The sequence below is a fragment of the Myotis lucifugus genome, unplaced genomic scaffold, assembly GCF_000147115.1.
Source record: "Myotis lucifugus unplaced genomic scaffold, Myoluc2.0 scaffold_332, whole genome shotgun sequence".
NCBI classification, from domain to species: domain Eukaryota; kingdom Metazoa; phylum Chordata; class Mammalia; order Chiroptera; family Vespertilionidae; genus Myotis; species Myotis lucifugus.
The window spans coordinates 1113793-1138217 of record NW_005871380.1 but is presented as its reverse complement, the minus strand read 5'-3'; the positions used below and the strand labels follow the sequence as shown (position 1 = coordinate 1138217).

The following is a 24425-nucleotide window of genomic DNA, read 5'->3' as shown; positions in this document are numbered from 1 at the left end:
CGGGGCGATTATTGCTACCCAACAATTACGTCTGGCCAGTGTGAGTTAAGGGTTCGGTGATGGTATTGTTACTTCTGTATTGTCTCAAGTGTTATTTAAAAATATAAATGCCGCCCTAACCGGTTTGGCTCAATGGATAGAGCGTCGGCCTGCAGACTGAAAGGTCCCAGGTTCGATTCCGGCCAAGGGCATGTACCTTGGTTGCGGGCACATCCCCGGTGGGGGGTGTGCAGGAGGCAGCTGATCGATGTTTCTCTCTCATCGATATTTCTAACTCTCTGTCCCTCTCCTTTCCTCTCTGTGAAAAATCAATAAAATATATATTTAAAAAAATAAATAAATAAACGCCTATGTCTTTTGGAAATAGGAAGAAAAAAAAAGGTTATTTAAAAATACGCAAATATTCAGGTAACAAAGTGAGTCTAATTTTGTTTAAAAACAGTGTGTGTGGCCCGGTTGGTTGGTATGTCCTCCTGTACATGGAAAGGTCATGGGTTCCATTTTTAATAAGGAACCGATGATTCTCTCCGTCGCTCCCTCCCTCTCTCTTACAAATTCAATAAAAAAGCATATCCGTGGGTGAAGACTAAAAAATAAAACTTAACAAAACATCATCGCGCAACAATGTGAATATACTTAATACCACTGAAGTGTACACTAAAATGGTTAATGTAATACATTTTGTCTATTTTACCACAATTTTAAAAAACCAAAAACAACAGCGTCATTATCAACAGAAACAACTTAAAAAAAAATTCAACATCATCTTCATCACCAAAATATATATATATATATATATATATATATGCAAAGAAGTTCTGAAAGCGTTCCTGGGACCATTCGCGGAGATGAGATGGGATTGCTCTTTGCCGTATAAACATGACTTATAGCCCAAATGTCCTCCCGTGAGCAATTCTCAGTTTTGTCACTAGTCAAGTTTCGTCTCTCCGCGTTTACGCAGAGCGGCGGGTGGGAGCAGCCTCGCCTCTTGCTCGGGTGTGACCTTGGCGGGCCCTGCCCTGCGAGCCGCATTTTCCCAGCCTGGGAGCCCGAGATGACAGCTCGCCCCCTTCCCCGCCCGGCGGCCCCGGGATTGGCTCCCACCCGGTCGCGCCTCCATCTCCCAAGACAGGGTCGCGCGGCACCCGCCCGCCGGGCCGCAACCCGGAAATGCGGCTCGAGGGCGCCGACTCAGCTGACCAGGGCCGCCGCGTGACGACAGCGAGCACGGCCAATGAGAGAGGGCGGCGGCCGCGGTTTGGAGGAAGTCCCGCCCAGCGTCGCGCGGGGGCGGGGCGGCGAGCGGCGGGGCGGGCGCAGGATGAGGGCGGCCATTGCTGGAGCTCGGCTGCGGAGAGGAGGACGCTGAGAAGAAGCGCAGAGTCGCGCAGGGCTACGGAGAGGTGCCCGAGCCGCCGCGGGGTCCATGGCCAGGACCACCAGCCAGCTGGTGAGTGCGCTCGCGGCAGCCAGGGCACAGCGGCCTGTCACCTCCCCGAGCGCGGCGGCCGCCTGGGCCCGACGAAGCTTGGCGGCCCAGGATTCCGAGGGCCGGGCGGCGTCTCACCTGGAGCCGGGCACCAGGGCGGAGGGCCGTGGGCGCTGCGGGCACCCCCACTCAGCCACCGAGGGGAGCCCGGTGTCCGTGAGGTGGGCGCCGGTGCTGACAGGAGCGCAGAGGACGGGGGAAGCCGGGGAGGTGTCAGCAGCCGGTCTGGGTGGAAGTGTTTGGAAAGTTTGTTTTCGGCGCGGCCTGGAGCCGAGCCTTCGGGGTTACTTTTCCTTCTGTCGGCGGAGGAGCCGCCCTGGGCCTTCACTGCAAAGAGGTCCCGGTGCCTCTGCCCGCAGCAGACGCAGGAGGTGCGAGCTCTTACTCAGAGCACCTGACGATGCTCCGGGCCTCCCAGATTCCCGGGGAGCATGGAGTCTGAGACTCCTTTCCCGGCCCCGAGGGTGCTTTTCCTGACTTGAGTTCGCGCTCCGGCACAGGCACCGGAGTCGGGGAAAGCCCCTGGGAAGCTCGGCTTGACCCTACTGACTAGGGAAAGGGGAGCATGACAGGGAGGAGAGGTTTTATAGGGAAAGAAAAAGAAAAGCATTTGTTAGGTTAAATGTTTTGCTAAAAGAGTCGCTAGTGTTTCTATATTTTTCCTGTCTGTTGCTAAAAGAATCATAGTGTTTTTATGTTTATTTCTCTGCTACATTCTGGACTCTCGGGAAGATGGTTGAAGGTTTTATACCCTGTGTGCGAATGTGAAGTGAGTGATGGAAGAAGGTCTAAACAGCTTTCTTTCAAAGTTTGGCTGAAAGTGCAAATCCCTTAATTTTGGTTCTCAGCCTTCCTAATGCCGCGACCCTTTAATACCGTTCCTCATGTTGTGGTGACCCCCCCCCCAACCATAAAATTATTTTCGTTGCTACTTCATAACTGTAATTTTGCTACCGCTATGAATCGTAATGTAAATATCTGATATGCTATATGTGTTTTCTGATGGTCGCGACCCACAGGTTGAGAACCGCTGCATGAAGGAAGATCCATGAAATGTACTTGACCCTTATGGTTTGGGGGGCGGGTCGTGAGTCCCTTTGAGAATCTGATGGAAAGTCTGCGTCCTCCTGAGAAAAACGCACAGCTCCGTTGAATTTTGTAATTACTTCCGGAAGCTCTTGAACCTTCTGCAGCTCACCCATGGGCTTGGGGTTAAGAACACTGAGCTTTGTAGAGATGGGCGATAACCCGAGGTCTCAGAGCAGGAGAACCTGTTCTGTTGAGGAAAATGGTGAAGGGCAAAGGGGTGTCTTTGGTTGTTGCCCCATGTGGTGCCTGGTGAACACACAAAAACACAGCTTAGGAGGTTTGGTGAAGCTCAATTGAGGCTGAGGCTGACGGTAATCCTGGATGTTTGTAAAATAAACTTTCACACAGGGATGCTGTTGCAGTGCAAGGTGTGTACGTTGATGGTGTCCATTGGAGGAGAAAAAGTGCATTTTCTCATAGTCTCGGTAGTTCCACGTGATGGTATTTGGCACCTGGCGTTTTCTTGGCATAAGGCAGCTTTTTAGTGCAAAATGCTGGAATCCAATGAGAAGGAATGAATTACAGAATAGAGACTAGACCTCCCATCATGAAGTGAGGGACAAGGATTTTGTGTCTGGAGCTAGGTTCCTTCACGTGTATGTGAGACTATGCCACGTTTCCCATCAGTAATGGCAGGACACCTCCAAAATAGGATCTTCTTTTTTTTTTGCGGGAGGACCAGTAGATTTCCATGTTTCAAATGAGTTTGCTGTCAAGTTTGGAACTTTAAGGTGGCACTGTACTAGTATGAGAATCCCCTGTCCAGTGATTAATTTTCCTATTTCTTAAAGTGTGTGCAGCCAACAGGGGGAGCAGTAGGAGTTGTGAAGTCTGAAAATGGCCTAGCCCAGCTTGCTAGTCAGGTGGGCCCTGTGCTGTAGTACCACGGATGGAGCAGTTCCTTTAAGGCAGGCACTTGGCTAGATAGTTCACACAGTGTTGCTTGGCTTCTGTCAACAGTTTCCAGGTAGGTGTCATTCCCCTTTTACAGGCGTGGGAATGGGTGCAGGAAATGTCAGTACCTGTCTGGTAAAGAGAGTCTGTCTGGATGACAGCAGAGACCAGGTGCTACCCTCCCTTCACGTGAGGGTCTGCTGGCAGCTCAGGGCAGCACTCAGTCTAAGGAAGTCCTCCGTGCCACTGTCCAGGAGGTCTTTCCCCGGGGGTTGTGCCTGAACGTCTTAACTGTGCTGGAGGCTGGGGGGACATTGTTCCATGGAAGGACAGCACACTTATTTCTTGGGGCAGGTAGCTGAACTCTGTGACCCCCGGAGCCTGTTGCAGCCTCACACTGTGAGAAAGCAGCTGTTTGGAAAGAGGCTCTGGTTCATCCTCATTTGAGGGCTGATATTCTGAATGGGTGAGGCTTGGCATCCTCCCTTTAGAAAAAAGAACTGTGCAACGATTTTGTTAAATGAAAAATGGGTGATTAGCCAGAGTGGCTCCCTGCATCTTAGGGTGGCGGTGTGTTTGCAGAGGTGGCTGTATCTGTGTGGGCCGGTGGTGGGGAAAACAGAGAACATGGAAAGAAGTGGATTCTGACTTTCACTCTCCCTTTTGGCAGGTAGCTCCTCCTATAGTGTGATGTATTTCTTTTCCATGACATCCCTACAGCAGTTACTGAGCTGAGTCCAGCGCTGGCGAGGTGAAGCCCCCATGCTAATGAGGTGGAAGTGTAGGTTTGTTCTACTCTTTGGACATGCGTTTCATAAGAGGTGTCACAGCATGTGCGTGTAGAGATGTGGGGCCGGGAAAGAGGCTTGGGCAGCTAGTTAAAGCAGGTCTGGGCCTCTAGGCTGCCTCTGGCACAGCTTGGGCAGGAGGAAAAGGTATCTCCTGGGTGTGTGTCCCTTGATTCTGTGCCCTTATCTCCCGAGACTCCTGATGGGAGGTCTGGGTGCAGGTAGGGCCAGTGCATGATGACCTAGGAAGCACTGCAAAAATGGTGGGGGCAGGAAGGTGCATTCCTCCTGAGATGATGATGTGTGGAGAGCCTTCACGGGCACTTTACTATGCCCCATCCTAAAGGGGTGCCTTGTGTGGAAACCGACTTTGACTAGAGCAAGGAGCTGATGCTGAGGATGCTTGATGCAGAAATGACTCCCTCAGCAGGTGCAAGGGCTAGACTCACGTGTGCCAGCTCTGTATGCCTGCCCTTGTGATGACAGCTGGCCGTAGGGGTGTGGAGCACAGTTGTTTTGAAGGCAGGTTCAAAGGGCAGATCACCAGGGAGGAAGTGCTGGTGTGGAAACTGTAAGTTTTAGACAAGTATCATTTAGGACTTGTCAGTAGTGCCTTCTTGTGTAACCAGATAGCGTTCTTGTTCAGTGTGATACGAGGCCCCCAGAAAAAAAATTATTTGAATAATGAGAACTGATCGTGTATCCACTAGCCGAGTCAACACAACAGGCAGAGTGTGTTTTCTCAAGGATCGTGGGGAATGTGTTCTGATGCTAGTGTCTGAGAGAAGAAAGGCCTGCTGGGTTCATGATGGTTCTTGGAGTCTGTTTACAGTGCTTGATGCTCTTTGCATTTATATAGTTGCACAAGGTCTGTTTCTTTTTCTCTTTATTTTTTTATTATTTTAAAATCATCATCCAAGGATATTTTCCCATTGATTTTTAGAGAGAATGGAAGAGAGAGGGAAAGCCCATCGATGTGAGAAAAACACATCGATTGGTTGCCTTCTGCACGTGCCCCGACCAGGGCCTGGGCCAGAGAGGAGACTGCAACCCAGGTACGTGTTCTTTACCAGAATCGAACCTGGGACCCTTTGGACTGCAGGCTGGCACTCTGTCTACTGAGCCAAACTCGGTAGGGCTTTCAGGTTGTTTTGACTGTGTTAGGGAGATAGTTCATTCCAAATGATTAGGTTTGAGGGCGCCAAATGCCTTATCAGAGCAACTGAGTCAGGTTTCTGTTTAAATAGTTGGATCACCCACAGCCCTACAGAATCGGGAAGTGACAGCATTGCAAACTGTGTGAAAAAGATGGCCAAGTCTGACATTAGCAGCCCATGACCAGGCGCATGGCCCACAGAAGGACAAACAAGTGTGATTTCCACCTGGAGTGTTTCTGAGGGGCCTGAGGAAGGTGGGCACATAGTTCCCGATGGCCCAGTGACCTCCTCTATCCACCGATAAGATCACATGCCCTCTGTAGCAGCCACTGGGCTTTAAATCAGCTTGCTGCCTGCTGGGAATCGAAATATTTGCAGGCATGGTTGGAAGCAATGTCTGGATGTCCTTGTCCTTTCCTGTTTGTGGAGCTGCTAGGCAGTCCTGCCCGCGTTGTAGAGGGCTGATGAGAGGCTGCATGCAGGGGGCTGTGTGTGTGTGTGTGTGTGTGTGTGTGTGTGTGTGTCTGTCTCTGTCTGCTATATTACAGTCCGAATTCATCCAGCTAAAAGCTTACTTTTACAATGAATTTCATTGTTAATGTATCATTCTCCAACCTGTTTTTCTCTTTTCGAATTAATTTAACTGCAGCAGGAATTGTATCTCAAAGTGACAGCTGTGTATTGGGTGCTGACAGGGAAGGCTGATAAGATTTGCAGGGAAGCTTGAAGCCTCACTGAAATTTCATGAAATGCTTTGATCTGCAATGTAGTGGACACCGTGGGAAAAGGTGCTCGCAGTTAACTTTTCTGTTCTCCGTCCCTGTTTCTGGGAGATTGGGCGACAGTGCCTTCAGTGGACCTGGGAAATCTGCCCACTTAGGAGAAGGTTGTACCTTACAGATCCTCTTCTTGAACCCCATCTGAAATGCAGTGCGTGTGCTGGGTTGTAGCATGGCACTGTCTGGTAAATAGAGTCTGTCTGAATGATAGCAGAGACCAGGTGCTATCTAAATACAACTAGTGTATGTGCATCTAAATACAAGTCTTCTGCATAAGGAAGTAGTTACATCTGGAGGGGGTTGGCCACATGCACTCAGGCCTGGTGGGGCTGAAACTATTGACATATTCTCTTCCTAGTTTCCCCTTTCCTAATTAAGGAAGAACTAGGGTTAGGGTTAGGACTTGCTGGTGGGTCCCCAGGTTCCATGGCTCCTATGACTTCTCCCTCCCTCTCCTGGCTTGTCACTGATTCTCCTTGATGAGGGTCCCTTAGGCACCCTTGCCGTGTGGCCTCTGTTCTCAGCCTGCACAGCCCAGGACAGTGTCCAAGATGTTCTCGGCTGCCAGGCTCTCTTTAGACCAGTGGTTCTCAACCTTTTGGCCCTTTAAATACAGTTCCTCATGTTGTGACCCAACCATAAAATTATTTTTGTTGCTACTTCATAACTGTAATGTTGCTACTGTTATGAATCGTAATGTAAATATCTGATATGCAGGATGGTCTTAGGCGACCCCTGTGAAAGGGTCGCTCGACTGCCAAAGGGTTCGCGACCCACAAGTTGAGAACCGCTGCATTAGACCCTTCCTATTTGCCTGAAGTAGTTCTGATTAGTGGACCCCCACCCCAAGCTGGCTGTGAAGCCTTTTTGGACCGATCAGTTTTTTCCTGACCCTCCACCCTCTTGGTCTGTACCAGGTTTTGTAATCTATTGTGTTCTGTTTCTTTAAAATAGGTTCTGTACCTTGTTACGTTCTTATGTTTCTAAACCTTGAGTCTCTAGATGGCTTCTCTTACTCTTTTGAAAAAAAAATATTTTTGTTGATTTCAGAAAGGAAAGGAGAGGGAGAGAGATATAGAAACATTAATGATGAGAGAGAATTATTGATTGACTGCCTCCTGCACACCCCACACTAGGGATCAATCCCACAACTAGGCATGTGCCCTGACCCGAATCAAACCGTGACCTCCCGGCAGATAGGTCAATGATCAACCACTGAGCCATGCCCACTGGGCTTCTGTTACTCTTTTTCACACTTTCTCCTCCTGGTTCTCATACCCAGGCTTCCTGTGGTATATTTTTCAAATGCCTGCCCACCTTATTATTTTTGCTGCTTATTAACAAAACCGTGCCCTCATCCTGCATGTACATTCTGACTCCCCTGCATTCAGAACTGTGTACATTTGAGGGGTGCAGAGCCTCATCTTAAACTGTCGCCAGTTTAATGCCCAGTATGAAAGCATACGAAAGTAAATAGAAGTCAGAGGGTTAAAAACATGGACTTCTTTTTCACTTCTTCATGCAGCGGTTCTCAACCCGTGGGTCACGAACAATGAAAATACATCCTGCATATCAGATATTTACATTACGATTCATAACAGTAGCAACATTACAGTTATGAAGTAGCAACAAAAATAATTTTATGGTTGGGGGTCACCACAACATGAGGAACTGTATTAAAGGGTCGCGGGATTAGGAAGGTTGAGAACCATTGGAAAAGCAATATAGTTTAAAAGGGGGATAGGTCTTTTTTCTCTGTGTACATTACCTGACCCTTGAAAGCTTATATTTCAAAGCCATTGGTTCCTTTTTATACTGCAGCCCTTCCCGGGAAGTCTTGGTGATCAAGTGTTGGGTTAAATCTGGTTTAGCCAATAGTTAGTGTCATGCATGCAGTATTCTGGGCTGAAGTTCTCCATGTTGGCACTGCCGCCATGGCAGATGAGGCCTGCCTTGGACCACTGTCCTCACATAGCTGGATCCTGAGTAGTTAACCCAGCCGTGGGCAAACTACGGCCTGCGGGCCGGATCTGGCCCATTTGAAATGAATAAAACTAAAAAAAAAAAAAGACCGTACCCTTTTATGTAATGATGTTTACTTTGAATTTATATTAGTTCACACAAACACTCCATCCATGCTTTTGTTCCGGCCCTTCGGTCCAGTTTAAGAACCCATTGTGGCCCTCGAGTCAAAAAGTTTGCCCACCCCTGAGTTAACCTGTACAGGAGCCAGTGTTGGTGATGTGGACCCTGCATAGGAGGCAATTGTTTTCCCATTGGGAGGATTGTTTCTTGAAGATCTCTGAGGATCAGGCTCACCCTAGCTGTCCCTGTGACTAGACACGAAGCTGCTCTCCCTTGAGACAGAAGGACCTTGGGGAAAATGGCCCCCATGATGTTCAGTGTCTTTGGCACACCTCTCTTTGCCACTTTGGGCAGGGTCAGAGAGGGCTTTTCCCAGGCCTCAACTTTGCTCTAATTTTTAAGTGTCCTGTCCCAGGAGGGGTATGTGCTCTACATACAGCACCACGGCTATGCCCCCAGGTGTTATAGGCTCCACTCTCCTGAAATGGTTGTGCAGCTGAGATCTCAGGACTCTTTCGCTGGGTAGCCCACGTTTTCTCCCGGTTTCCTGCCATGCACCTGTGGAAGGATACAGGGAGGGAGCATTGTGAGCCAGAGCGCCCCCAGCCTAGGAGGAGGGCAGGAGTGGAATGGGAGCTTTAGACCCATTGTGTGCCAACACTGGCTGTCAAGCAGTGCTGCATGCACTTCTCTTTTGGAAAATAATGGAAACAGTCCAGTGTTTGGCAAAACTGCCCAAATACCGGCTCTGCTCAGCCAACATAGGCTCTAGAAAACCACAGCAGTCTGACCCTGGGGAAGCAGGTAAGTTAGCAAGCTAACTTCTTCAGCAAGTTAAGAAACTTGATAACTGATAATTTCTGAGGTTTTGTCATTATTAACCAACTTCCTTCCTTGAGAGAGAGTGAGCAATTTTCCATTTTCTCTCCCAGTGGCCTGTGATTTAGACTAGACAGGAGGCTGAGAGAATACACTGTTTTCTCAGTGCACAATCTCAGAAGCTTAGCATTTACTACCTTTTTTTTCCCGTTGTTACCTTTTTTCTTTCTGCTCTTTGGCATTTTCTTTCATGGGTTTTTTCATTGGTCAAAATTATTGTCTTCTACTGATTGTAAGTACTAGTATGTAGCTGGTTCTTATCAGATATACAGTTTTAAAATTAAATATGTACATCTAAATACAAAATTTATTTGTGATTGCATTTTATTCTCATTCCTTCCTAAAAACAAAACAAAACTCATAATCTAAATTCCCTCTCTTTCCTTATTTTATTTATTTTTTTAATTTTAGAAAACTTTCCATCCCTAAAGCTGCTATCACTGAGCATTGTGTTTCTAGGGTGGAAGTGGCTGAGAATGGGCTGGTGGTGGTTTAGAGGAGGCATCAACAGAACAGGGCTCCATGCTCTTGGCCTGAGGAATCCTTGGGTGAAAAGGACTGAATCTATAGTTTAGTGTGTGGGGACAGCCTGCATGCGCTTCTACCCCTCTATGAACCCCGCCAACCACCGCTCTACTCCTGGGGCTGAAGGGAAGCAGTCAACAGCAGGGCCATTACAAATGGTGGAGGGAGGGTTGGTCGGCCTTTATGGGGCTGCTGCAGAGTGGAGTCGGAAGAACCTGGACCCAGAGTGCACCTGGCATGGGGGCCAGAAGGCTGAGGCACCCAGAAGGCAGGTGAGCAAAGAAGTGGCCAAATGTAGCAGAAGTGAAAGGAGGGAGGGAGGCAGTTTACCAGGTGTACCAGTTAATAATTCGGATTTTTGTAATCAAAGAAAACACGATAATTTCAAGAGAAACATCAAAAGTGCTTTATTCAAAGTAATGTCCATCGCTAGCTATACGTTTCCTCCATCTTTCTGGTAATTTGTGGATACCGTCCCAATAGAACTTTTCTTGTTTTGAGGCAAACCATTCAGAGACCCAATTTTCCACTTCTTCGTACGTTTTGAAGTGCTGCTCAGAAAGTGTGTGTGTGCCTTTGATCAGAACAAGTGGTAATCTGAAAGAGCAAGGTCTGGGGAATACAGCGGGTGGGTTAATATTTCCCAGGCAGAATCTTTTAACATGTCTTTAACTGGTTTTGAAGTGTATGGTGGTGCATTATCATGAAGCAAAATTACTTTGCCGTGTCTTCTGGCACATTCTGGTCATTTCACAATCAAAGCGTGGTTCGAACTGATCATTTGTTGTCGGTAGCGATCAGTATTAACGGTTTCACCTGGTTTTAGAAGCGCACAATACACCACACCTTCCTGATCCCACCAAACGCAGAGCATTGTCTTCTTTCAGAAGCGATTTGGCCTTGCAGTCGATGTTGATGGTTGACCTGGATCAACCCATGATTTTGTGCATTTGGGATTCTCAAAATAAATCCACTTTTCATCGCCAGTCACAATTCGATGCAAAAAGACTTTCTTTCGTGCCACTGAAGCAACATTTTACTGATGACTTTTTGGTTTTCCATTTGTCTTTCGTTCAGTTGATGTGGCACCCATTTTCCTTCCTTTAAAATCTTTCCCATTGCTTCTAAACGATCGGAAATTGTTTGCTGAGCAACCTTTAATCTTTCTGCAAGTTGTTTTTGAGTTTGACAGACATCTTCATCTAATAATGCTTGTAATTGTTGGTCTTCAAACTTTTTCGGTTGACCTGGACGTTCTTTGTCTTTCACATCGAAATCATCACTTTTAAAGTGTTTAAACCAGCGTTCACAAGTATCTTGAGATGGAGCATGTTCACCATAAGCTTCCCGAAGTATACGATAATTTTCAGCAGCACTTTTCTTCAAAATAAATGAATTAAAACTTCCCGCAAATGCTCTTTTTTTGGGCACGAAATTCAACATTTTTAAGCATAAAAATATCTATGATGTTAACACCCTCAGAAAATTTGACACATGAAGTTTTGAAGCTTGTTGTCAATACAACAAAATAGCTTACATATCAAATCGCATATATATCAACATATGTGTAACTCCATCTATTGGGAAAAAATCCACATGCTGGAATGACTTGGCCACTGCTTAAATAGGGAGACCTGCTCTGCTTCGAACATGTAGGCCTTTGGAGAATGCAAGCTGAAGAAGGTGGTGGGGTTAGAAAAATTATACTAAACTTTTTCTGTGTTTAGTTATCTTCACTTTTTTTCAAGTGTACTATTTTCCTTCAGTGGTCCTATGTTTTTCGAATTACTGTTGAGCAGTGACTCTGAGTCGGGTTTTTAATGACATAGTATGTTTTCAGATCCTTTAAATTTGCTTGAAGCTATCAAAATAGCCTCCAAACAAACTTACTTTTATAATAAGCTTGACTTGGAATAATTACAGATATATAGGAAAGTTGCAAAGACAGCTCAGAATTCCCATAATATCCATCACCCTACGTTTCCTCATGTTGACTTTACACAACCATGCCACATCTGTTAAAACCAAGAAATTTACATGGGCACCACTATTAAGTAAACTGCAGACCTGTTTGGGATTGCATCAGTTTCAGACCTTCCTTGTTTTTCATGAACATGATGCTTTGGTAGAGTAATGGTCAGGTATTTCGTGGACTGTGTCTTAGTTTGGGTGTGTCTCATGTGTTTTGGTGATGAGGCTGGGGTTATAGGCTCAGGAAGAACCCTACAGAGATGGGTGCCCCTAGTGCATCCTGTCAGGGGTGCCTGACACCCACTGTCTATCACTGTTGAGATGAAATAAGGTTAGTGCTGGTTGACTGGAATTAGTCCCAGGGCCCTGCCTTGCTCTCTGATATGTGCTGTTTGTGGTCATAGCATGATCACGGTATTTTTATTTTGGAAGAACCTTCATGCTTATTACCCTGTTGTATTCTTCCAGTTTCCAGATGAAGACACTTGGGACCTGGAGGGCTTCAGACTTAGCATGTACCAGGTCAGAGCCAGCATGGGTGTCCAGGCCCCTGCCCACTCTGACCACTTTCTGCAGACATGGACACTCCTGGGACACTCTGCAGGAGCTGAGATGTCTCTAGGTGCAGAGTGGACCTGAACTCACTGATAGAACTGGTTCCCCAATCTGACGGACTGCATGCCTTCAGAACATTTGGAGTCTGCTGCTTGTGAGCTTGTTGGCTTTTGTGCGAGCTGCAGCACAGGTTCACGTACTGGGTCTCTTGGTATTCTTTCTGCAGGTTGGAGGATGGGCTTGTTTTAGGTCTTTGTGAAAGTAGGTGGTTGACTCTGATATATTTCTCCTCTAGCTCTTTTCTTTCAGGTGAAGCTACAGTGTTGTTTGTTGTCTATGCCTCCAGTCAAAGATCAAGCTGTGGGCCATTACTTTGAGGCCCTTAGATTGAACCAAGAGCAGAGTATGGAGTTTGTTCTAGTCATAATTGAGAAGATGAGAAGATAGGCAGTTCAGGAAAGTCATGAATTTAGTTTGTTTTCCCAACCATCTATAGATTTGCCCCTCCAATCTCGTTTCTGCACAGCCACAGTTTTGCAAAAGCAAGACAGTTATGAAGGTAGGAATTGGTACCTTAAGAGGGAGAACTGAAACAATGGGAAAGCACTTTGAAGAAAATGATGGTGATGGCTGGCAGCGGGCAGATAGGCCTCGGTGTTGAAGGCTCACCTGGCCAGTCTGTAAGCCTATGACAGGTGCTCGGGGTTGGCTAACACCAGGTGAAATATAGACTGGCCTGGCTGCCCGCCCTGCTTTTCTTCCTCCTCCTTTCCTTGTTTCTGGTAAGTGAACTCCAAACTGATGAGTGGTGGAGGTGTGGCTCAATGTCATGCTCGGCACAGTAGATCTTTCTCCACATGTGGATGATGTTGGGAAGTTACACTGTGGGAGTTGGCCGGTCAAGTTGCAACAGAGTCTGTCTATCTCATTGGCCATTATTTCTCCCCCAAACAAACGCTTTATTCAAAATTTGCAGATAAGGAGCCTAGGAAGGGAGAGCATCTGTTTATGGTGCCTTTTCAGGTGTCAGGATAGGCATTCTGGGTTAGGAATAAGCTGGGGCTCTCCTGTGTTGCAAACCACATAGTTTACAATGCTGGAGGAGTGTTCCTGCCAGATGATATTTATTTATTATGGCCAGTGGCATTCTGGGAGGCTGGTTTTTGTTTTTTACCTATTTCAAAGAGAAAGTAGCTTCTGATTTTAAAAAAAACAAAAGTCTAGCCACATTAATCTTGCATTTTTCTTGCAGGATAGCCTGTTAGTGTTACTAGAACACTTATCCATATCACTGTGGGTATAGGTTTATGTGTGGGGAACACTGATGGAGGGTGAACGAAATCCAGGGCATTTTAAGGACTGTGGGAAGTTCTCACAGGTCCCTGTGCTGCTCTCAACCGTCTTGTATCTTGCCTGGAGAGATGCTATTTCTTCCAGGGTACATAAGCCATGGGTCGGCAAGGACAGAGTACAGCTCAGTCCACACTGAGGTTGAAGGACACAGGAGGACAGGGCAGAGCTAGTGCATCAGCGTCAGTGAGGGGAAGGTTAGGTTTAGCTGCAGAAATCGGGTGAGAAGTGCTGAGGGTCCCCAGCCCAGCAGAGGGGACCAGAGAGGGGGAGGGGATACTATAGAGGAGGGATTAGTAGGGCTAGAACCCCAGAAAAAGGCTCTCATTTCACTGGAAGTGCCCACATGCTTTAGGTTCTATTTTAGCTTTTGACCCGTTTCCTGTCAGGTGCTGGGGTTGGAAGCTGAAGAATGGGAAAGAGTGAAACAGCTCAACACCTGCCGGCCTCACCACATCACTTTACTTAACCAAATAACCTATTTTTGGTCAAGTTATGTGTCCCTCAGATTCCCAAACTAGATCATGGGGGGAAACGTTTGCTGTACGCATGTAATTCCCAAGGAAAGGTTTATATTGAAGTGGTATATTTATTAACATAACTTTATTTTTATTTATTTTTTAATATATTTTTATTGATTTCAGAGAGGAAGAGAGATAGAAAAATCAATGATGAGAGAGAATCGTTGTTTGGCTGCCTCCTGCACCACCCACCTCACCCCCCTACTGGGAATGAGCCCGCAACCTGGGCATGTGCCCTGACTGAGAATTAAGCTGTGACCTCCTGATTCATAAGTAGACGCTCAACCTCTGAGCCATGCCAGCTGTGCTTAATGAACATGCCTTTAAATTAGAAACTCAGCTTTTCTTTTAGTTGTCAATTTTAATATGTTACATTGTTAATTTTAGCAAAATGGAAGGCAAGTGACTGCCCTGGCCAGGTGGCTAAATTGTTTGGAGCATTATCCTATACATCAAAAGGTCGAGGGTTTCGATTCCTGGACAAGGCACAAACCTAGGTTGTGGGTTCCATCCTGAGTCAGGGCCCGAGCGGGAGGCACCCAATCAATGTTTCTCACATCAATTTCTCTCTCTCTGTTGTCTCCCTCTCTCTCCAAATCAATAAAAATATATCCTAGAATGAGGATTCAAAATAAAAGGGTGGCAAGTGATTGCCAATGTTGTTTTCTGACCAACAAGTAGATTTTACTGAGTAAAGCTTTTAACACGTATGGAATCTTAAGTACATGGATTGAGTTATCTTTGAAGTGCTGCTATTTTTTTCTGATGCAGCTCCAGGATGACAGGCTTGAAAAGCACTAGTAGGATTTCCATGCCAGGCCCCACTGATACTTAATGGTTTCTGCACCTCACATAGGATCTGTGTCTAAAAATACTAGTTTATTCATCTGCCCACTAGCAAATACTCCTTATACATCTGAGTCCTTCCTGAATATAGGAACTGATGAACTTGGAAGTGAGTTCAGAAGGTCTGTGGGCCCCATATGGTGTCCCCAGTGAGTAGGCAGGTGGGCAAGGATATAGTCCCTCAGAGATGTTCGTCTACAGGGAGCTCCCCTGCTGTTTCTGCTGATCCTGCCCATGTCACACTTTGTCCTTTGTAGCTATCAAGGTTAATAGTTACAGGGGATCAGCTGGGTGGTCTGTCGCTCCTTCACCCACAGGTCATCATTGTTTCCTTTCTGTCTTCTTTTAACCAGATTGGGACCTCTGTTGTATACCTGACTGTTTTGTCTCCTGCTGTTTTCACTTTTAAAAATATATACTTGTTTTTATTGATTTTAGAGAGTAAGAGAGAGGCAGAGAGAGAGAGAAACATCAGTGATGACGGAGAATCATTTATTGGCTGCCTCCTGCACGCCCCCCACACACTGGTGATTGAGCCTGCAACCCTGACCGGGAAATGAACTGTGACCTCCTGGTTCATAGATAGCCTTTCAACCACTGAGCCACGCTGGCTGGGCTCACTTCACTTTTTTTTTCACTTCACATTTTTGAACACTGCCTAGTACTCCTCTCTAAGTCAGCGGTTCTCAAACTGTGGGTCACGACCCCTTTGGGGGTCGAATGACCCTTTCACAGGGGTCGCCTAAGACCATCGGAAAACACATATATAATTACATATTGTTTTTGTGATTAATCACTATGCTTTAATTATGTTCAATTTGTAACAATGAAATTGGGGTTCACCACAACATGAGGAACTGTATTAAAAGGGTCATGGCATTAGGAAGTTTGAGAACCACTGCTCTAAGTGAACCAGAGTAGCCATTGTTCTACTGGTGGACATTTACATAAGCCGTTTCCAGTTATTAGGAGTCATTTCTTAACGAATGTTTCCTTAATATAAGTCTTATTCTGAATTTCTGACTGTTTCAGCGGGATTCTGTGTAGACGAATGTGCCAGGTCCGAAGGGCAAGAGCCCAAGGAATGATATGGTGGTGATTCCTAATTGCTTCCCAGGAAGGCCCTGCCAGTTAGGGCCCCCCTTCCTCGGTCCCTGCTGACACAGAGTATCAGCATCACCCAGACTCTCTACTAACTGGTACTAACTGGAAGGGGTTGAGGCAAGGAGTTTGAATATGGGTGAGCATATGACTATGGACAAGGACCTGCTCTGTGCCTCAGTGTCCCCATCTGTGAAAAGAATGCCAGTGGTTTTCACACCAAGAGTTGTTTTGAAGAGTAACTGTAATAATATATATGCAAAATGCTCAAAAGAGTCTGGGTATGGGAGAGGCAGCCATGGTCACTGTCCCTACCATTGACTGGTGTTCTGTGCTGGGCCTCGCTTTGTGAAATTCTTGGGGCGAAAGAAAGTTCTTAGAAAGTTCTTTGTCAGTGAGCACAGCCGACCTGAGAGCAGAGTCCCTTGAGGGATGAGCTGGTTGGATTTGATGGCAGCCTCCCACCCTTTTACACAGGGTCCCAGAGGAAGGCACCTGTCCTGGTGCGTTCACACCTCCAGAGCACACTCCACCCAGGCAGCACCTAAAGGCAGCTTAACTTTCTTGAATTTGGGCACGTTCCTCTTGCTGGCTGGAGCCCTAAGCTTTGTGACAGTATCTTGACCATACAAGGCCCTGATTTTGATGTTGATTCCTCTGCTGGTGTGTTAGGGGAGCTCAGCCTTCCTATATTGTTTTCTCTGACTCACAGTTAGAATTGGGCCTCGTAATACAGTATATAATTAACTCGGTTTTAGTTACAGATGAATAAACAACACTTGGAAAGGGCCTGAGGGGCTTATTTTATGATTTGATGGTCCCTGGTTGGAGAAAGTTTGTGTCTGTGTCTTCTGTGCTATTGAATGTTAAAAGTGCTCCTGGCACGCTCCCTTCCAGTCAGCGTGAGTACTTTTCATCGTTCCCTCGTTAAATCCTCAGAGCAAGCCTGGGAGTTCCCGTTCTCCTTATCCCTGACTATGAGTAGAGGGTCTGAGCCACAGAGAGATGACATAACTTGTTCAAGGTGAGGCAGCGAGTGAGGATCAGTGCTCAGCTTGGCAGAGTGCGGTTCTAACAGTTCAGCAATAACCCTCCTCTACTTGTACCTGTAACTGTGATTGTCTATCCGAGACCCATGACTCGTTCATATGCAAAAGGCTTACACAGTTTAGTAACTAGTGATTAAGCTTTTGGAGCTCCACTCGTGTGCTATCCTACAATTAGATTCTTCCTCAGCAGGTCTGTAGAAACTTAAAAGAACTCTTAAGAGCCAGGACACATTTAAAGAATCCAGTTGTAGCTGCTGAACTCTCTGAGGTATATAGGCCTCTAGCTTTGAATCGTTGGTCCCTGTGCAGATCTAAAGGCTTCCTCAGAATGAAAGACTGTTCAGTGCACTGACCCTGAGTCTAGCTTCAACATCCCCAAGCTCAGTCTTCATATGAAATCCTTGCTTAATTTGCATTTTATCCATCCTAAAGAGAGAAAGATACAGAGACAGATGAAGATGCAGGGGGATCTGAGAAACATCAGTCAATCTTCTACTCCCAAATTCAACTCCTTGGCCTCCTGGCGCTGACTCAGGGCTCACGTCCTTATCTGCCCAGTGCAACACAGCCCTCTCTCCTCTCTCTTACCTCCTATGTGCTCTCAGGACAAGCTTCTGTAACTTCATCGCCACTGAGAATTGGGGGAGGTGTGCCATTTAAAGAACATGGGTCTGTATTGTAAAATCAGCTTCCATCTGCCTGGCAGTTAATCTTTTAAGGGTGATGGAAGCTGTTGTCTGCAGCTATGGAGGGGGCGAGGTGTCTACTGTGAGACTTGATTGCATGGGGAAAAAGAAATCCAAAAATATCCTTGGGTCATTTGTTTCCTTGCCCCAAATTCATTTGCATTTCAATCTATTTGTCAGCCAAAATGTTTGCTACCTTTACCGGATTTGAATATTGGATACTGGATATTTTGATGCTGGTATTTTCCTAAACTCTCTCAGTGGCTAAGCAAGGTATTCCATAATTAAATTGCGCTTTGATATGTTTTTGGTGGCTATGAAAATGTAATTTGATCTCAAAGTAATTTTCCCTTGAGAGTTTCTACTTCTAAGAGGAGACTGCTGAACCCAGTACTCAAAAAGTCAAAGAAGTTAAAACTCTTAAGTTCTTATTTACAAACTGTGTGAAATAAATTGAAATCTACAGAAAATGCCCAGTTTACATATGACTCTACTTCAAGTTCATTTGGAAGTCAGTGGTTTGAAACTTGTCTTTGTCTTCCTGTCAGAGATGCGCTTGCAAAGGGGTGGTTGTCATGGTCTCCAAACCCCCATGTGCCTGCTCTGAAAAGGTGGAGTGAGCACAGCAGGTGGCAGTCCTGCTTACAGGCTCACCATGACACACTCAGAGGGTGTAGAAGGTTTACCTTGAGTGGAGTTGTGGGACATGGTGAGGCCCACTTTTCCAGAGACTCCAAAGGTGCCGATATCGATGACTGACGCTTCCTAACCAAGGTCATTGAGAACAGGCGTCCTTCCTTGTTCTTGATAGCACTGTGCCCTTGGCACACCTCCCCCAATTCTCAGTGGCAATGAAGTTACAGAAGCTTGTCCTGAGAGCACATAGGAGGTCAGAGAGAGAAGCACAGCAGGGGTCCGATCGGAGGGGAAGTAGAGAGATGGATGTGGTGCTGTTAGTGGGAAGTAGGGGAGGAAGAGTGGGGCTGGGGCACAGCCTGTGGGAGACTCCTGGTGGGAAAGACGTGGCATTGATGTAGGGCTGTGGCCATGGAGAGCCACGGGTGGCCCTGAAGGGCTTGCATTTGGGGTGGGATGCATGCATGTCTGTGTGTAAGAAAGGCCAGTGATCATAGCTCTCATGGTAACTCGGTGCCTACAGGACCAGGCAGAGGGCTGTGTAGTTGAGAATGTCTCTGTGACCAGCTCCATTTTATTAGGGAGGACAGGGATAAATGAATGGCACACTTAGGGTTTTGTTGCTTTAAATTTTTCCAGAGAGCTCTGGCCAGGTGGTTCAGTTGGTGAAGCGTCGTTTTGTACACCAAAAGGTTGCAGGTTCGATCCCCCATCGGCATTCATATGGGGAGGCACCTATCCAAGTGTGTATCTGTCTCTCTCTCTCTCTCTCTCCCTCTCCCTCTGAACATATCCCTGCCCTCCCTCCCTCCCCCTCTCCCTCTGAACATATCCCCTGGATGAGGGTTTACTTTTTTTTTTCTCTCCCGAGATTGAAATTTCAGAAGCTATTGAGGAACCAGAAGTACAATAGAGGTGTGCTGGGAGGGAATGACTCACCCACAGGACCTGTGGGCTGGCAGGCTGGATGGGGATGCTCAAGGAGCCCTCACTGCCACACATGACCACTGGTCAGCAAGTGTATTCCAGATCCTGGAGGTGTCAGATGCTGTTTGTGCAGCTCAATTCCTTCTCAAGATGTTTTTTAAAATTAGCCTTTTAGAATAACACCTAAAGTATAAATAAACATTTGGAGTTTTCATACTGGAAGAGGGCTTTTTTCTTTTTCTTTTCACTTCACAATTGATGCTTAAATGCTTTACAAGGTAATATTGCAACCACCAGTTTCTTTAATTGCAGAAGTAAAACTATTTATTAAACATACCCATGCTAGTGAGTTATGCCTGTGGGAAGAGAGAGCAGGAAGCACTGAGTCTACCCTGTAAACATCTCCATCTGGGAGAGTCCCTGAGACTGGTCTTGCGCTGAGGTGCTTGGCTGGCTCATGTGGCGGAGGCAGGAAGGAATCCCACAAAGGAGGAAGGCTGCTCGTGACTTGTTCCTGTGTCATCGTGCCCATAGTGTGGAGTGCAGGGGACACTGCTGGGTGCTTTTGCAGCGGTGGTGGTCTAGTGACTAGCATCTCAGCCTTGGACTGATGCTGGACAGTACAGCCTTGGTTAGGCTGTCATCAGACAGGAGGTGCCTGGGTCCTCATGGGCAGCCCTGTTTCTCAGGCTCCCACTCCTGTGGGTAGAGGTGCCAGAAGGGGTGTTTCAGGGGTGCTGAGGTCCCTGCCTGGCACCCAGGGGTTTGTCTGGAGGGATAGGCCTGCTGTGAGTCTAGAGCTGCTGCAGCCTTGGGACCTTGGCACTGGCTAGTCCTCTGTGGAGAAAGCTCTCCCCAGGTGTCCTGAGGGCTTTCCCCACATCCTCAGATGTCACCTTCCCAGTGAGGGCTTCTCTGTTTGCGTACATTTACACCAACCCCATCCAGATACTCCCCTCTCCCTTCCCTGCTGTATTTTTCTCACAGTGATTATCACCATATGACACACTGTAACTTTTATCTGGTTTCTATTTTTTTTTGGGGGGGGGGGGTCTTTCTACTCCACTAAAATGTGGGCTTCTTGAGGACATGGGCTCAGTTTTGCTCTTTGCTGTCTCTCCAGTGCCCGGGAGAAATGTATGGCACACAGTAGGTGTTCAGTGAACCTTTGTTGATGAAGTGGATAAGAGCAGTGTGATCTCAAGAGCACTGCATTTGCCTTAAGTCATCAAAGCTGCCGTGAGTTGCTGGCGGAGGCTGCCATTTCACATAAAGCATGTGATGGAGAAGTAGGGGTGTGTGTGTGTGTGTGTGTGTGTGTGTGTGTGTGTGTGAGATCATCTGTTGTTGCCATTTCCAAACTCCAGAATTCTTTCTATCCTTCCTAGGATGTTGATTTCAAAATGACTGGTTTTTCCTTCTGGCTCATGAAGGCTGCTGCGTTGAATCTGAAACATAGAGCAAAGCAAAACTTTAAAAAAAATGCTTTCAAGTTTTGCGTGATTAGCTCTTACTACATTTCACTTTTTGAACTTTAGTATCCCTCTCCTGGCCATTGCAGCACCATCTGAGCCTCCATCACCCTCCCTGAACAGCACTACAGCCCTCCAACGCTCCCTCCAAGCCCCTCACCAACCCATGCTGTGGGTGGACCACAGCAGCCAGGGGGCTGCTCTGTTCCCCCAGCACTTGTCCAGCTCTGCCATAGCCACCCTCACAACTTTACACAGCTAGTTCTGTAAATGAAGTCGGGCTTGTCACCCCATTAAGATGTAGCTTCCTAGGGGCAGGGACCATGTTTGCCTAAGGCTGTGTTGTGGGACCATGGCTGGCACAGTGGCCATGTTTGTTGAATATTTGGGTTAATAACATAGTTGATTTACCTCTTTTAAGGAACTCTGATGAATAAAATGAGTGCATATATTTTTGTATTGAAATACCCAGAAAACCGTGGCTTTGAAGGCTCAGGTGTTCTTAGAGAAGTCACTCCACAGCCTGAGTTGTCTGCACTGGGCAAGTTAATGTCTCAGAGCTCCCCCTGAACTCCCCAGGGCTGAGGATATGGAATTGTGGGACATACTGTAACTGTGGCAAAAACAAGATATGCCTGCTGAGCTGGGTGGAGCAGTCAGAGGGTGGCTAGAGAGGTTCCTGGGGTGACTCTTGGAGTCCTGGGAGTTCGAGGTGGAGAGGAATGGTGCTTGTGGACCATGGGTGCTGCCAGCATCCTCTCCTTGCCTCTTCTCCTGGCCAGAGGGCCACCTTCCTCATCTTCCTGCATCTCTGCACACTCCCTGTTCTCTCCTCGCACTGTGGTCCCCCCAACCAATGCAGGCACGACTCCACTCAGGCCCCAGAGCAGTCTGCACGCGCAGAGCATGCTGATGGTGTCAGCCAGCTGCCAACAACAAAGGTAAGGTGACTGACTAGTGTATGTTCACTTGTAGTAAGGTGGCATGTGTCCCTTAAAGGAGAGGCTTAGGAACACCTTTCAACCTCATTGGAATTGTGCTTTGGGCTGAGTGAACTTGCCAGGCATCTTGTAAAGGTAAACTTAGCATCAAGTGCATTTGTGTTTACAGGTGGGAAAAACCTTGGCTCATGCCTTCATCTTTTGACAGACTCTGTAAAGTACGAAGAACACACAAGATCTCGATCCTGGACCCACCCACAGGGTACAGCGCTAAGAATATAGACACACGTTTAAATCTTAATACCTTTTACCTGCTGTTGGGGGACGGGGAGGGCGGTTTTTCCAAGAGAGGCGAGTCCCCATGGGAGCAGCTGTTCCAGGCCAGGCTGTATGTGCCCAGATGCTTTTCCTCACGTCCCATTTCCTGGCTGGATATATTCTCATTCTGCAGTGGCTTGTTTTATTGTGGGATAATCAGGGCATTCTTCGTGGCAAACAAAAAGCTCCTAGCTGTGCTTTTCAAATCCCTGCTCTGAGTTGAATTTGCTTCATTAGTTAAAAAAGAAAAAAGAAAAAAAATCCATAGGAATGTAAATCAGAAATTATTGGGTGTAATCTTATGGGAAGTGAAATGTCAAAGGCTGGCATTTGGAAACAGCAATGTCGAGCAGAGTTGCAGCCCCAACTTGCATGTGTTGAGCCAGGAGTCCAGGCAGAACTGAAAAAGAAAGCAAGTGCTTGCGCCTGGCACTGTGTCCTTGGGCTTCAGCTCTGTGGCTGCTGGAGTGACGCGACTGCTTTCCCAGGGGCAAGGGGTTGTGCTGAGACATTGAGATGAGTGCATCTTTGCCAGGTTGGTGTTTTACCCTCTTGGGAGTGGAATGTGCATGTGGCTGCTGAGGGAGTCGGGTCATCTCACCCTCATTAGAGGTGTGCCCACTCCCTCCTCAGCCTCCTCCAGCTCTCTTGGCCCCTTGCTTACCCCTCTTGAGCTTCCTGAATGCCAATTTGGCTCTGTAGGGCTGTGAGTGCCGCCTTCTGCTCAGTACGGTATTTCTCAATGTAAAGTTGCAGCTCTGGTTGGCAGTCTTACTGCAAAGCCTCATTAATACTGCCATTTTAAACTGTTTAGGTCATGGGTGTAAGTTTCTTATTGTTTCCCATTCACAGCCTTAGGATATTTAAACATGCCTTTTTCAACCTGCCACAGCTACCTCTGGATCTCAGCTTCCTGTGTTTAGGTTTCTTTCTCTCTACTGCTCTGAGGGGTGGTTCAGGTTCTCACTGCACAAAGGGCCTGCCCTACTGCTGAGTGCTTTGATGGTCGTCACTGAACACTTGGTGGGGTTCTTCCTGTGGGAGGGAGGGTAGAGTCTACAGACTAGATCAGGATCTCTCAAGTGGGAACTGTCCTGTTTATTGTTGTACACTATAGTAGTATCCTTTCCTCTATGTACTAAATGCCAGTAACACTTTCTCCCTTCTCCAGTTATGGCAATCAAAATGTCACCAAGACATTGCCAAGGTTTGGGGGGCGTGGAGGCACAATTGCCCCAGTTGAGAACCACTGGGATAAAATACGCATCAGGGGCTCCAGACTTCCTGAGGCTCCCTCCTAATGGATTGTATTGAGGTATAGCCTCGGCAGTTCCCAGGATGAACCCTAGGTTGTGGGTAGCCACAGGACGTAGCCTATTGCCTGTTCTAAGGCTCACACTCATGTACTGGATATGCAGGCTCACTCAATAAGCAGCTTTGGTAGCACATTTGGTCTGACCAGTTTTTGGGGCTGGGATGCTGAAGCATCAAGCTTGAAGTCCTTTACATCCACACATGTGGACACGAAGCAGCACATTTGACACTTAAATTCTGCAGAGAGAAGGGCAGCTCTGCAATGCCATCTCTTTTGCTCTTTCTGCCTGAATCATGTCTCACTGTCTGCCACCCCAACACCATTAGTAACAATAAAACACTTTTTGCTTTTCAAATCTCAGTGTTTGTCTCACCACCTGTCTCCTCTCTCACCTGCTCTAGTGTCCATGACACTTACCATCCTCATGTGTGGAGAGGTGTCAGAGAGGAAGTGAGCAGGTTTTAGCCAGCACAATGTTCTACCTCGTCCCTCCTTAGTGGGTGGCCAGGTGCTGCTGCAAGTCACTGGGTCTGTTGGGTCAGGTCCAGCCATGGAACCTGGGAAAGGGAAGAGGTGAGTACCAAGGGCCGCCCACCTGGTTGGCACCTGCATTCAAGGTTGGCCTACCCCAGATTGGGTGCAAACCTTCATTTTCTGAGGCAGTGCTCTCTTTTGAAGATCTGTTCTGGAGACCTTTTTTTTTTTTTTTTTTAAATCAAAGATACCACTTTGATGAAAAGAAAAGAAAGCTCTCAGAAACACATGTTTATAAACAAGTCTCATTAAACTTAACCTTCTCATTGTCTTTGGGGAACTTCTCTCCATGGCCTGAACACTTGTTCAGTAAGCAGTGAGGAAGCTCGAGCTGAAGATAACTTGTCTTGGCAAGTGCTCCTGAGGCCATCTTCATTGTGTTAAGGCCCTCCAAGAGTGAGAACAGGGTTGTCTGTCTGATGGTGGTCACACCCAGGTCTTCAGGGCCCCCTTTTCCTGTGGACTCGCAGACACCTCCTGCCTGCTGTGCCCAGTCCCCTCAGCCATTGAGGCTGACC

At 47.1% G+C, this 24425-nt stretch overlaps 1 protein-coding gene and 1 long non-coding RNA gene across 3 annotated transcripts in view; one reads left to right on the top strand and one right to left on the bottom strand.

Annotated features, from left to right (window-relative positions):
- Nucleotides 1-1154: 1154 nt before the first annotated feature.
- PDPK1 (3-phosphoinositide dependent protein kinase 1) overlaps nt 1155-24425 on the top strand; it is a 99388-nt gene continuing 76117 nt past the window's right edge. Inside the window, 2 exon segments of the mRNA XM_006100932.3 lie at nt 1155-1406; nt 1408-1450. Of these exon segments, the coding sequence (XP_006100994.2) occupies nt 1171-1406; nt 1408-1450 (279 nt within the window). The 5' untranslated portion in view covers nt 1155-1170.
- Nucleotides 19394-23536, bottom strand: LOC106699187. Of its 2 annotated transcripts, XR_002832168.1 has the most exons (3): nt 22045-23531; nt 19665-20775; nt 19394-19510 (listed from the first exon to the last, which is right to left on the bottom strand). It is a non-coding gene; the product is annotated as an uncharacterized LOC106699187 (long non-coding RNA). The 2 variants fall into 2 exon arrangements; XR_001350663.2 differs by lacking the exon at nt 19394-19510 and having other exon boundaries at nt 19629-20775; nt 22045-23536.